This window comes from Silurus aristotelis (assembly GCF_946808225.1).
Source record: "Silurus aristotelis genome assembly, chromosome: 1".
Lineage (NCBI taxonomy): Eukaryota > Metazoa > Chordata > Actinopteri > Siluriformes > Siluridae > Silurus > Silurus aristotelis.
Window position 1 is genome coordinate 33,494,143 of NC_139574.1, and position 13,732 is coordinate 33,507,874.

At 38.1% G+C, this 13,732-nt stretch overlaps 2 protein-coding genes across 5 annotated transcripts in view; both read right to left on the reverse strand.

Annotated features, from left to right (window-relative positions):
• LOC310723895 (interleukin-6 receptor subunit alpha-like) overlaps window positions 1–13,732 on the reverse strand; it is a 37,615-nt gene that overhangs the window by 23,182 nt on the left and 701 nt on the right. For 3 of the 4 annotated variants that reach the window (XR_014532824.1, XM_083537378.1, XM_083537380.1), the window contains exons 2-4: window positions 11,230–11,910; window positions 11,001–11,124; window positions 9,680–9,852 (exon numbers count right to left, since the gene is read on the reverse strand). Coding sequence is in view for 3 of the 4 variants with exons in the window: in XM_083537378.1 (XP_083393504.1) it covers window positions 9,680–9,852; window positions 11,001–11,124; window positions 11,230–11,910 (978 nt within the window). In the remaining variant the exon portion in view is untranslated. Of the gene's footprint in view, window positions 1–5,741; window positions 9,119–9,433; window positions 9,589–9,679; window positions 9,853–11,000; window positions 11,125–11,229; window positions 11,911–13,732 lie in introns of those variants that run through there. The other variant, XM_083537382.1, reaches the window with a different exon arrangement.
• Window positions 4,055–13,732, reverse strand: part of LOC310725282 (uncharacterized protein) — a 39,017-nt gene continuing 29,339 nt past the window's right edge. Inside the window, exons 2-5 of the mRNA XM_083540132.1 lie at window positions 5,621–5,658; window positions 5,374–5,425; window positions 4,531–4,639; window positions 4,055–4,357 (exon numbers count right to left, since the gene is read on the reverse strand). Of these exons, the coding sequence (XP_083396258.1) occupies window positions 4,195–4,357; window positions 4,531–4,639; window positions 5,374–5,425; window positions 5,621–5,623 (327 nt within the window). The 5' untranslated portion in view covers window positions 5,624–5,658 and the 3' untranslated portion in view covers window positions 4,055–4,194. The remainder of the gene's footprint in view (window positions 4,358–4,530; window positions 4,640–5,373; window positions 5,426–5,620; window positions 5,659–13,732) is intronic.

A 13,732-nucleotide genomic window follows, 5' to 3' on the forward strand; every position in this document is an offset into this window, starting at 1 on the left:
CAGATTAATCAGACTAGTCTATTTATTTCCTAGTTTTCAACGGTCCAGTTTTTTTGAGCCTTTACTTTTAGACTGTAGCTTCAAATTCATGTTCTTAGCTGACAGTAGTGGAACCCAACATTGTCTCCTCCTGTTCTAGCACATACACATACACAAGAATCAACATTTTTGTGCATTCTGAGATTCTGTTCTGCTCACCACATATTTCTGAGTACATATTATTTCTGCCACAATAAAAAAAAAAAAATCATTAAATTAAACAAATTATACACAAATATAGAGATAGCTGCAAATATAAGGCATTTAGTTGTTTTTTCAAAGTTTGTGAGATGGAGTTCCAGCATGGTTTGGATGATATTGGCCAAAACCCTTTTTTTTTTAGATATTAGTTAAGAATACTTTGTTATTACCTTTTGCATATAATTATATTGACAAAATATTTGATTAATGTGGATTTATGTGCATTTCACTTCATTTCACAGAGCAGCACCTCATTGCATTGTTTCTCTTTAGAGGCTTGGATCCAAAGAATGGTGTGTTTATTCATCTTCAGTATGCACTGCATCCTGGTCACGGTCACAGTGGATTTGGATTATATCCTGGAAACAAGTTGGGAATGCACCCTGGAAGGAAGACCAGTCAATTGTAAGGCACTGCACACACACCCCTTGGACAAAAAATCGACAATTAATAGGAGTGTACTACCCCAGTGACAAACAAATTATTACCACCCTTTTTCCAGACAATGTTACATCTCTTTATACACTATATGGACAAAGGTATTGGGACACATGACTTTCCCAGCCATATGTGGTTCTTTTCCAAACTGTGATCGCAAAGCTGGAGGCACACAATTGTATAGCATGTCTTTGGATGCAGTTGCATTAAATTTTTCCTTCTCTTGAACTAGTAGATCCAAACTTGTTTCAGCATGACAATGCACTTTAACTCCATGAAGATATGCTTTGCATGGGTTGGAGTGGAAGATCTCCTGCTATAGAGCTCTGACCTCAACCCTATTGACCACCTTTAGGATGAATTGTAATGCTGATTGTTGATGTTTAGGATGCGTGCTGATGTTTAGGATTCAATCTCCAGTCAGGGAACCAAACCCAGCCATTAGGGTTGCACAAGCCAGTGCACTCTTAGTGCCAGTCACAAGCGTAAAAACATGTGCCAAAACAAACATGCGGATAAAATTCCACATTATTGCATTCTGTTTTTATTCACAATTTGTACGGTGTCCCAACTTTTTTGGAATCAGGTTTGTATATATATATATATATATATATATATATACAATGCATGTCAGAGCAAATGAGAATCATGAGGTCAAAGGAACGGCCTGAAGAGCTCAGAGACAGAATTGTGGCAAGGCACAGATCTGGCCAAGATTACAAAAAGATTTCTGCTGCACTTAAGGTTCCTAAGAGCACAGTGGCCTCCATAATCCTCAAATGGAAGACGTTTGGGACGACCAGAACCCTTCCTAGAGCTGGCCGTCCGGCCATACTGAGCTATCGGGGGAGAAGATCCTTGGTGAGAGAGGTAAAGAAGAACCCAAAGATCACTGTGGCTGAGCTCCAGAGATGCAGTCAGGAGATGGGAGAAAGTTGTAGAAAGTCAACCATCACTGCAGCCCTCCACCAGTCGGGGCTTTATGGCAGAGTGGCCCGACGAAAGCCTCTCCTCAGTGTAAGACACATGAAAGCCTGCATGGAGTTTGCTAAAAAACACCTGAAGGACTCCAAGATGGTGAGAAATAAGATTCTCTGGTCTGATGAGACCAAAATAGAACTTTTTGACCTTAATTCTAAGCGGTATGTGTGGAGAAAACCAGGCACTGCTCATCACCTGTCCAATACAGTCCCAACAGTGAAGCATGGTGGTGGCAGCATCATGCTGTGGGGGTGTTTTTCAGCTGCAGGGACAGGACGACTGGTTGCAATCGAGGGAAAGATGAATGCGGCCAAGCACAGGGATATCCTGGACAAAAACCTTCTCCAGAGTGCTCTGGACCTCAGACTGGGCCGAAGGTTTACCTTCCAACAAGACAATGACCCTAAGCACACAGCTAAAATAACGAAGGAGTGGCTTCACAACAACTCCGTGACTGTTCTTGAATGGCCCAGCCAGAGCCCTGACTTAAACCCAATTGAGCATCTTTGGAGAGACCTAAAAATGGCTGTCCACCAACGCTTACCATCCAACCTGACAGAACTAGAGAGGATCTGCAAGGAGGAATGGCGGAGGATCCCCAAATCCAGGTGTGAAAGACTTGTTGCATCTTTCCCAAAAAGACTCCTGGCTGTATGAGATCAAAAGGGGGCTTCTACTAAATACTGAGAAAAGGGTCTGAATACTTAGGTGTCACCATGTGATATTTCAGTTTTTCTTTTTTAATAAATCTGCAACAATGTCAACAATTCTGTGTTTTTCTGTCAGTATGGGGTGCTATGTGTACATTCATGAGGAAGAAGAATGAACCTAAATGATTTTAGCAAATGGCTGCAATATAACAAAGAGTGAAAAATTTAAGGGGGTCTGAATACTTTCCGTACCCACTGTATATGCTAATTATACTACACATTTTTGTCCATAGTTGTGATTGTTTGTATGACTGTTAAATATCTTTAACTTGGGTTATTTTATCTTTTAGTTGTACTTTAACATAGCAAAACATAACATTTCACAGTCTTACATTTTGTATACTGTTTATCAATTGCTGTCCATGTCTCATAACACAGCCTCAGAAACTGCTTGAAATTTTAGCTACTCTCTAAGTAGTTTTATTTGGAATCTGACCCATGGTCTCTAAGAGCTTCTTATTTACCTTGTGCTTATTTAACATTGTGTTCCAAAGCTTATACTCCCCCCCCCCCCCCCCAACACATAACCACCACCACCACCATTCTTGCTTCTGTAACAGTTTCCACTTTTTGGGGAAGGCTCTCAACTTGATTTTAGATCATAATTGTGGGAAATTCCAAATCAGCCACAAGTGCATTATTGAGTGTATTGTCAGACAAGAAGCCATTACATGCAGTTGGAATTGCAGTTAATCCTAAATGTGTTCAGTTGAAGTGAGATTAACCACAATCATGGCACACTATGACTTTAAAGAGATCCTTCAACCGGTTTGGAATTCTTATTTACTGTAAAAGGAAATTGTAGTATTAAAGGGTACAAAAATCCTGTAAAAACTATGCAATTTTCTGTTTCCAACTTTGTTGTAGCATTTTGATAAAGAACACTTTTGAATGTGAAGGTCAGAGTTCCACATATAGTATATTTAGGTCATACAATGTACATAATTGAATTGCTGATAACATCGATTTGATACAATGAGACTAAAAACTAAATTATAAAGTTCCATTTCATCCAAATAATTACTTTATAGTTATACAGTTATACAAAAGAAATGGTTTATAACCGCACTATCCAAGGTTTTTCACTTCTGTGTAAAGAAAATTCAACTCAATTCAATATCTATCTTTAAAAGTCAGCAGTGTTTCATGTTTAGGTCAAAAATTCACATTTTATTTATATTGTTCCTCTATGTAATAACCAAGTCCACTGTACACTAATGCTGAGAACAACACCTGAAAGATGTAATAATAGTAGTATATACAAAATTAAACACTTCAAACACAAATTTGCTGCCATGTCACAAAAATAAGCAATCTTTAATAATAAACCAACACATCAAATCCACGAGTGAACATTTTGAACAAATGAACAAACACTTAATAGGGTTATTCAGGGAAAGATTGATTATTAAAAGAAAAAATATTTACATAAAACTTTTAATTATCCACAGTAACAGTTCAGTTGCCTGAATCTCAGCATAATGTAGCTAAATGCAGATGGCTGGAGGGAAATTGGTTGGAGGGAGAAAAATAGAGAGAGAGAGAGAGAGAGAGAGAGAGAGAGAGAGAGAGAGAGAGAGAGAGAGAGAGAGAGAGAGAGAGAAGGAAAGATTGAGAGAGAGAGAGAGAGAGAGAGAGAGAAGGAGAGATTGAGAGAGAGAGAGAGAAGGAGAGATTGAGAGAGAGAGAGAGAGAGAGAGAGAGAGAGAGAGAGAGAGAGAGAGAGAGAGAGAGAGAGAGAGAGAGAGATTGAGAAGCTCTGGGTGTGTTTTCAGAGAAATAGGTCTTCGCACTGTAACAGCTTGTTGCGCAAGACCGAGAAGATTCACATAGAGGAAAAAAAGTAGTCCACATTGTGCAAGTGGATGCCTTCCCCTTCCTGATGAGGGCTTTTTAGGGGCTGCTGAAGGAGAGGGGCAGGTGAAGAACAAGTGTAGTCCGAAGAGATACTCTGCATTCTCTTTTTCGACATGAATGCTATTCGTTGTCTGGGAGGAAAAATAACAGATAGAAACACATGAGGAACACTGGAACCTTACCAAGTGTATGTGTATATATATATATATATATATATATATATATATATATATATATATATATATATATATATATATATATATATATATATATATATATAAACTGAATTTAAAGGCAGAAGTACCTAAAGGAGTAGGCAGAGAAACTAACAATGGTGATAAAGAGACTGACTCCAAGCACCCACAGCACATATACCCATTTTACAGCATCACCGTCAAGAGCAGGTCTAATGTCTATCACACCAGGGAGAAAGACATAGAGGGGATGAAATATGGATTGCAAAATATTGGTAAAAGATATAAGCTTAAGAAACATGATGATGCCGTTATTAATTTTTCGTTTCAGTGTGGTACTCTTTTGAGCAACAAAAGATAACAAAATACCACAGAGAATTCAAAAATAAGCACATACAAACCCATACTGAAAATATATAAAAACTTGTATTTGATTTTCTTGTGTTTTAAATATAAATATAAAAAGGTGATGCAGGTCCGCAGCGAAAGCGACCCGGATCTGTGGTGTGCTAGTCTTGAAAAAAAATTGATACCACCTTGTATGGTTGATCTATTGCCTCACTTTCTATAAAATTTTTTTAATAATGCATGCTATAAAAGTGGATCTTACAAACTGTTCATGATGATATTCCCTGTTCTAGAGTCTCTAACCTTCAGTAAATCACTGTGGATATGGTCATCTGCCAAATGTTAGAAATGTTGTATATAATAATATTAGAAATTAAGTCAAGGTTCAGAGTTGGTTCATTCAGATATTTTTCAGTGATTATTACTCCAAATACAGTTAAAATTTTGTCAATTATAAGAATATCGTTACTGTATATTGTGAATATGGTATTTATTAGCTCTTACAGCTTAGCAGTAGTATTTTGAAGCATATTATATATGTGAATATTTGTTCTACACTACAGTATATAGGTTGCACTGAATATGTTGTTCATGCACATACTCACCCACTTCATTGTCGGACTCCCCAGAACCTTCAGGAAATATCCATAGTGGATCCTATTGCAATGAGCAGATAAGAGAGCTCTTGAACTCAGAGGATGTACTTATTGTAGATACTATCCCCAACAATTAATCTAAAGGATAGAATTAGCTGTAATGCCTTAAGTGTGTGTGTGTGTGTGTGTGTGTGTGTGTGTGTGTGTGTGTGTGTGTGTGTGTGTGTGTGTGTGTGTGTGTGCAGATAGACCTTACCATACTGGTATTAATATCAGGAACAGCAGTGGTTTTAGCTATAAAGACAGACACACAAAGGTATATTATAAAACAGGCTTGTTTAGTTTGTGCATGATTTATTTTCATTCTGATTAGTGTATAGTGTAGCACCAGATTCCTGTTCTTTTACAATCCCAGTGTGATCATCTGTTATTGTTGTGAATCTGCCTCATGGTTCAACATGCCATGCATTCAGAGATGCTTTTCTGTTCACCACAGTTGTAATGAGTGGCCATATGAATTGTATGAGTCTAATCAAGATGCTTCTGATTGCAAAACCCTCATTGACGGATGTGTTTTGTTTTTCACACGCTTCAGACAGTCATTGACTGCACCGGATTTTAAGAATGAAAGTTTAATGGTTGATTTTGTTTAATGACACATTTAATTCCTTTTTACCCTTAAAAAAACAGCTTATATAAATTTACTATGAATTTAACAATATTCAACCAGCTTAGATTAACATGGAAAAGCCAAGGTCATTTGGTTCAGAGGACACATCATATCATTCACCTTCAGGATACTAAGGAAAACAACTGAAATTAATAAAAATTTAATATTAATTAAATATTTTTGGACCTGGTTGTATATACACGTTTTATATCAATAACATTAAAACTACTGACGGGTGAAGTGAATAAAAGATTTTCTCATTATAGTGGCAGGTTGGGATATAATAGGCAGAAAGTAAACAGTCAGTTCTTAAAAATTATGCATTGGAAACTGGAACAACTGGCAAGTGTCAAGCCCTAGGGTGATTAGTGTATGTAGGGAGAGGTTTATTGTGGTTTAGTGTCCCAGAAGAGCTACTCTAGCAAAAACTGCTGAAAAAATGAAAGCTGGATCTGATAGAAAGATGCATCAAAACAGGACCATGAAGCAATGGAAGAATGTGGCCAGGCCTGATGAATCACTTTTGCATCACGTGTATGGTCAGTTGCACTTGCATTGCTTACCTAAGGAAGAGATAAAACCATTATGCACTATGGGAAGAAGAAAGCCAGTAGAGGCATTGTGATGCTCTAGGCAGTGTTCTACTGGCAATGGTATTTCCTCATAGCAGTGACCATTTTATTAAGACAATGCCACACTGCAAAATATGTTCAGGAATTGTTTTGAATTTGTTTTGTAGGTTTTTATTTAGGATTTGGGATGTGCTGGACTAGGAAGTCTGATCCCCACTTCCCAATTTACAGGACTTAAATGATCTGTTGCTGATTACTTGGTGCCATATACCACAGCAAACCTTTAGAGTTCATGCCTTAATGGATCGGAGCTGTTTTTCGCAGACTAATCATTCTCAACACAATATAAGGTATGTGGTTTTAATAGTATGGCTGATCTTTAAATCTGTGCAGTACTAGAGCAAATGGGTTCGTTTTGCAGTGGTTTCATTTTGCAGGCCTAATTAGTTGTATCTGTTAATCTGTTCAAAAAGTGATGTTAGTAGAACTTACATAAATATATAATAAATAATAAAACTACATATAATTGTTTCAAGTTCTAGGCTCCTTGGAGATGCTACTGAGAAAAATGGTATAAAACATTACTTCACTTTAGGATTATCTCCATCTGTTTGCTGGTGCATTGCCAAGGGATTCATAGCCAACATTAATCAATTGTGCACTATGGGAATGAAGTACAACAACATCTGGAGAGAGATACAATCGGACTGCTTGAACTGTAAAGTATACAGTAATCCCCCGCTTTACTGCGGTTGGAATCTCGCAGAATTGCATTTGCCACATATCCCATTTGCTTGGATCATTTTCCCGGTCTCTCGCAGATAGCATGATAGACCAAAAAACCTATAGGTAATTGTATTTATCGAGTTTTATGTTGAAATAATTAAATGTATTAATAAAAATATAATTATTAATGATAAAATGAAGGAAAATGTTAATACGGTATACATAAAATAGCATTTTGGGGTGGCGTCCATTTATCGCAGTTTTCCGTTTATCGCAGGCAGTTTTGGAATTCTATATATGCTTAACAAATAAAAATTCAATTGTGTGAAAAACAAAAAAAAAAATCATCCTGAGACTGGAGGATCTGCAGAGTGAAACACCTTGTTGATGAGAGATCAGAGTAGAATGGTAAGACTGATACAGTCTAAACAAAGTATCTCAAACAAGTACTCCTTACAACTTTCTGAACAGAAAACCATTTCAGAATTTCGTCAACATTCACTCCTGTTAGCCAAGAACAAGTATTTGAGGCTAGCACAGGCACAGACTCACCCAAACAGGAAAGTTAAAGTCTAGAAAACAAAATAGCATTATTCTAAAATGAATGTATTTCCAGTGGAATACAACAAACAGCAGAGTACAATAAAAGTTCCGGTTAATGAAAAAGTTTTAATATCAAATGTATGTTTAGATTAAAATAGATGATAAAGAACCACCCAAACAAACACTCATGCTCTTAAATGTAAGATATTTCCGCTTTCTTTTGATTGGAGCGGAATCATTAATCTTAGCCATCTCAACATATTCCTTACTGTCTCAATTAGACTCATCAATGATGTCTTTGTCCATAAATGTCACCACTGTCTGTTCAACTGCACATCTGTAAAGTGATTATTTAACAAGTGGTTTGTGTTTTTAACCACAGCTCTGGTTAAGGCCTTCTATGGAATTTTGATGCAGGTTTTTCCCATGACTATATGGGTTTCCTCTGGGATTCCTGCTTTCCTCTCACCTTCCACAAATATGCAGGTAGGTGGACTGACTATTATAACTTGTTCCTGTTTGTGGATAAATTAATATATGTATATTAAAGGTATATGTTGCCCTGTGATGAAGCTGTAAACCACACCTTCACGACAACATGCTAAGGCCTATTTCTATGTTTCCAACACGCAAAAACACAGGTGCATCTCAGCTTCTCAGTAGCACAATGAGTATATTTGAGATGTACTGTATGCAAATGATCTTGTTTCCACTAATCATTAAATCAGGCCTGTCATCTTCTCATGTTACAGCTCTCTGTCTCACGATATACGCGTCACTAACAGCGAAACGGACAACACAATTTTTTAGTGTGAAGCTTAGTTCACTGGCAGATGCCTGTCTTTTTGTCACACAAATGTGTATCAGGATTTTAGGATTTCTGAGTTCACTTGCAAAGGTTGTTTCATTGGGCCTAAAGGTACTACAGACTCACTTCCAAAAAACAAAATACCCACAGACCGAATTGTCCTAATCTCTTTAAGAATGCTGTCCCAGATGTGTGTGAGAGTAAGTTAATTAGCTAAAAAAAAGAATTCACAAACTAGGACCCATATAGGCAGCTTTTTCAGGTGTGTGTAGTGTATTTACCTGTCCATGTGCGTGCATACTCAGAACTGGTCCAGTCACTCCATTGCCCATCATACTCATCTTTTGCTCGTATCTGAATCTCGTATGTCTTGTGTGACAGAACATCTGAAATCAGCCATAATAACTCTGTATAATCTGTGTCCACCTGCTGATACTACACACACACACACACACACACACACACACACACACACACACACACACACACACACACACACACACACACACACACACACACACACACAACATAATGATTTGAATATAATGAACTGAAACATTTATCTACTATTACAACAGAGTGTTTTAAGGTTATATACTCTGAATACACTATGGACTGTACCTCTAATATCCACACTCACGTATATGTACATAAACACACATATAAAAGCGCACACACACACACACACACACACACACACACACACACACACACACACACACACACACACACACACACCTCTCTCTCTACCTTTTTGGCATCTATTGGACGATATCTGATTTGAAACTGAAGGGTGAAGTAAAGGCTCCGCCTCCAGGTGGCAGGTAAAGACCAGGAGATCTTCAGCGTGCTAGGCTCACCCACCACTGGCTTTACCATAACTCGAGTTGGAGGGTCTGGCTTAACTAGAGGAGAGAGAACAATCCAATAGTGAATTCACTACATTGCAATTGCAAAACAATACAAAAATTTTTAAAAAGACGCATTCACACTCACTGATGTTTTGAGGAATGTAGTGGTATGGCGAGCTGATGGCACCGCCTACAATGTTAGTCACACATAGTTTAGCTGTATAGGAGTTTCTGTCAATCTCTTCACTGGGAAACGCGCACCAGCAACGGGATTTGTTAAAAGAGTACGAACATTTCACATGGGTGTCCTTGCCTAATCTAAAAAGAGAGAGAAAAAACATTGCAACTTACAAAGTGCACAATACCTTTACACTAGTTGCATTGTTTCTTTTCCATACAAGAATATTATGTTTATTTAATCAAAAAAATATATAAAAAGATGGACAGACACATTATATATAATCACCAGAGCATGCTTTATACAAATGGACTTTCACATTTCTGGTATATTCACAAAGTGAGTGAATTCACACAGTGAGTTCTTAACTTCAGTCTTGGGAAATGACTGCCTTGTACATGATCATACAAATAAGTACATCGTAAAATGGGGGCGAATTTTTTTTTTTTTTTAACTGTGTAGCATACAGCACAGCACAGTGAAATTCATGTCCCAGCAATTTTAGAAAGCTGGGGTCAGAGTGCAGGGTCAGCCATGATACACTGGCCCTTGAGCACAGAGGGTTAATGGACTTGTTCAAGGGCCCAAAAGTGTCAGCTTGAACCCACGACCTGTACTTTAAATATCTTTTATTCTACTGTAGTCTGTATTACATTCATTGAAGAATGTTTGATGGCAACCCTGAGGTTCCCTGCCTGTACAGATCTTTATTTAAAGAATGATCCAACCATAAATATGTAAAATAATGTGCATCTGCCCACTAAGTCCTAAAACCTTATGCTACCTTTTCATAGAAAGAGAATAAGAGTAACAAGTTCTTGACTTGGCAGAGAGTAAAATTCTACAAAAATGATCATAAGGTTGTGATCCAAAGTACAAGTATTTATCTGTAGGTTTGCAGTGTGTCCTGCATTAGGTGCAGTGGTCGACAGTAATAAAGTAAATGTAACTAGTTACTGTACATAAGTAGCTTTTTTGCGTATGTGTACTTTACTGAAGTTTTTGCATTTGGTGAGATTTTAATTTTAACTTCACTACATTTCAAAGTCAAATATCTTAAATTTTACTCAACTACATTTTGATTAGGTGTGTGTGCCTTTTGACATAAATGCAAATTCACTTTTTCAAGTTGATCCTTTGCCATTCCTTATTCACCAGACACCAGAACAGTCTAATATTAAGGAAGGCCTAATTATATACATCAATGAGACCAGCTAATAATTGAACCTCTCTCTCTCCCTCCCTCCCTCCCTCCCTTCCTTCCTCCAACACACACATGCACACTTACCCTTTCCTGAGGAGCAGGTAACACTGAGGGTGTGGAATGATGGGATTTTTAGATATCCACTCACACCGGATTTTGCTGGTGTGCGATTTCTTGTAGCATGACAAAGTAGGACTCTCTGGAGGAACTAAGAGTAATATAAAAAAAAGTTTAGATTTCTTTTATTTATCATTTGTTTGTAAATATACACAAAAACCACAAAATTATATACACAGTGTGTATATCTCCTTACCGCCAACGCTGATTCTAATCGATGAGACTAGTTTGCCTCTCCTGTAGCAGCTGTAGTTTCCAGAGTCCGTCAACTGAAGAGCAGGAAATCTCAAAACCCGACCATGTTCTACACCATCAGGCAGGGGTTTACCATTCTTAGCCCATCGTACCTGCCTCTTAATAGACCTGGTCACTCTCAATGCCTCCATGTTCTCGTCATAGTCCTCATCTTCCTCCTCATATTTTGTGACCGTGCTCTTCTTAGTGCTCAACCCCATTTCCATGGTTACACTAAAAGCCCCTCCTTCTTCTGTGACTCTACCCAAACTTTTGAGATTAGAGGTTTGATTGACAGCCTGCAAAATTTGGCCAGTTCCCATTTGCTCCTTTGATGAGCTTTTAGCCGGGTTAGCAGTGCTCACAGATTCACTGACTTTAGCATATATTTCGGTTACAGCATCCAGTCTGTAATTTCCAGTGGAGGCAGAGTTCGGAGTTTCTGGATGGTGCATCCCCATAGTAGCGGGGCTTTCTTTGGCTTTTTGAATTGTCCAATGGCTTGTTACGTCTTCTCTTTTTTCAAGATTCTCTTTGTGCTTTGTACTCTTCACTAATAGTACTGTATCCACAGTGACATCGCCCCTGCAGCCCATGATGACCTCTGACCCCACCTTCAAGGCCAGCAATCCAGGAGTGGATTCTAAGGTAAATTTCAAATGTATTAAAATTTATAAAACTGTTCGTATTGTTAAAGAAAAACATTGCAATTAAGATTGCATTCCTTCTCAAAATCACCAAAATTTACAATTACTTTTACTGAATCACCTTTCTTGCTATTTCGTATTGTTTAACAGTTGTTGTGTGCATATTTAGTTTTAAGCTCATGCTTTTACAATGTTGGTGATGAAAATTTATTAATCACTCAATCAACCATTCAACTCTTCTACTTCTTCTTTCGGCTTCTCCCGTTAGGGGTCGCCACAGCGGCTCATCAGTCTCCATACCCCCCTGTCCTGTTCATCTGCCTCTTTCAAACCAAATGTATATCTTCCTGCTTATCTTTCCTCACCACATCCACAAACCTCCACCTTGGTCTTTCTTTTTTCCTTCTTCCTGGCAGCTCCATCCTCAGCATTATTCTACTGATTTACCGCATGTCCCCCCCCCTCTGCACATGACCAAACCATCTCAATCGTGCCCCCTTTAATTTGTTCCCAAAAACTCCTACATGCACAATCCGTCTAATAAACTCGCTTCTAATCCTGTCCATCCTCGTCACTTTTAATGAAAATCTCAGCATCTTCAGCTCTGCTACCTCCAGCTCCATCTCCTGTCTTTTACTCAATGCCACTGTCTCTAAACCATACAACATTGCGGGTCTCACCACAGTCCTATAAACTTTCCCTTTCACTCTTGCAGATACTCTTCTATCACAAATCACTCCTGTCACTCTTCTCCACCCACTCCACCCTGCCTGCACTCTTTTCTTCACTTCTCTAACACACTCTCCATTACTTTGCACTGTTGACCCCAGATACCTGAACTCCTCCACCTTCTCCACATCTTCCCCCTGCAACCATGTACTCTGTCTTACTCCTACTGACTTTCATTCCCCTTCTCTCCAGTGTGTTCCTCTACCTCTCCAGGCTCTTCTCAACCTGCTCCCTACTCTCACCACAAATCACAATATCATCCCAAACATCATAATCCATTATTCTCACTTTACTGCTGTCACACTGTCCTAAATGTCCTGCACGTACTTTTGATACACCCGATTTCCTCATACGATACCATTCAAAGGTATTAATTCATTAAATTCAATTATTAATTTTTTTTAATCATTGCATCATGCTGAGCTGGAAATATCACTCCATGGCTTTTCTACATTGTAATAATCAGTATGTTAGCATGAATAGAGATAAGCCGTTATTAGGAGGGGTATTGCAATCAACCCGCATGCTTGTCCCCCCATTTCCTGAATTTGTATGTACAGCAGTTGACTGAATTGTACAGATAAACTACAACATTGCACAACAATGCACCACAGTCTCACTCTCAGTTCCTTCTTTAGAGTGGAACCCTGACCCGATTTTTCTCCTTCTCTCTCACATTTACATTCACATGCTTTTTCCTGTGCTTCTTGAACTAGTTAGTAATTAAATTAAAAAATGCATTTTAAAACCAAGAGTGTTGAATATCAATATTAAACTGATAATTCTGAGAGAGATCAGTATAATGCTGTTTCCTCTGCATGGATGAGGAACTCAGCCAAAACAGTTAAAAGTACCAGTATCCGGGAAAACCCTTGATGCAAAATAAGTGAAACCAGGACCAGAGCGAAGAACATGAAACATAACTTGCTTTAATGCAAATCATCATATCAGACAAGTAACAGAAACTAGAATCAATCTGATCATTTGAATCCTGTCATCATATCAACCGCAATGTATTGTTTTAAACATTTTTTATCAAGTTACTACAACTGCAGTTTAAGTGGAATAAACAGAGTTCATATTTTTAGA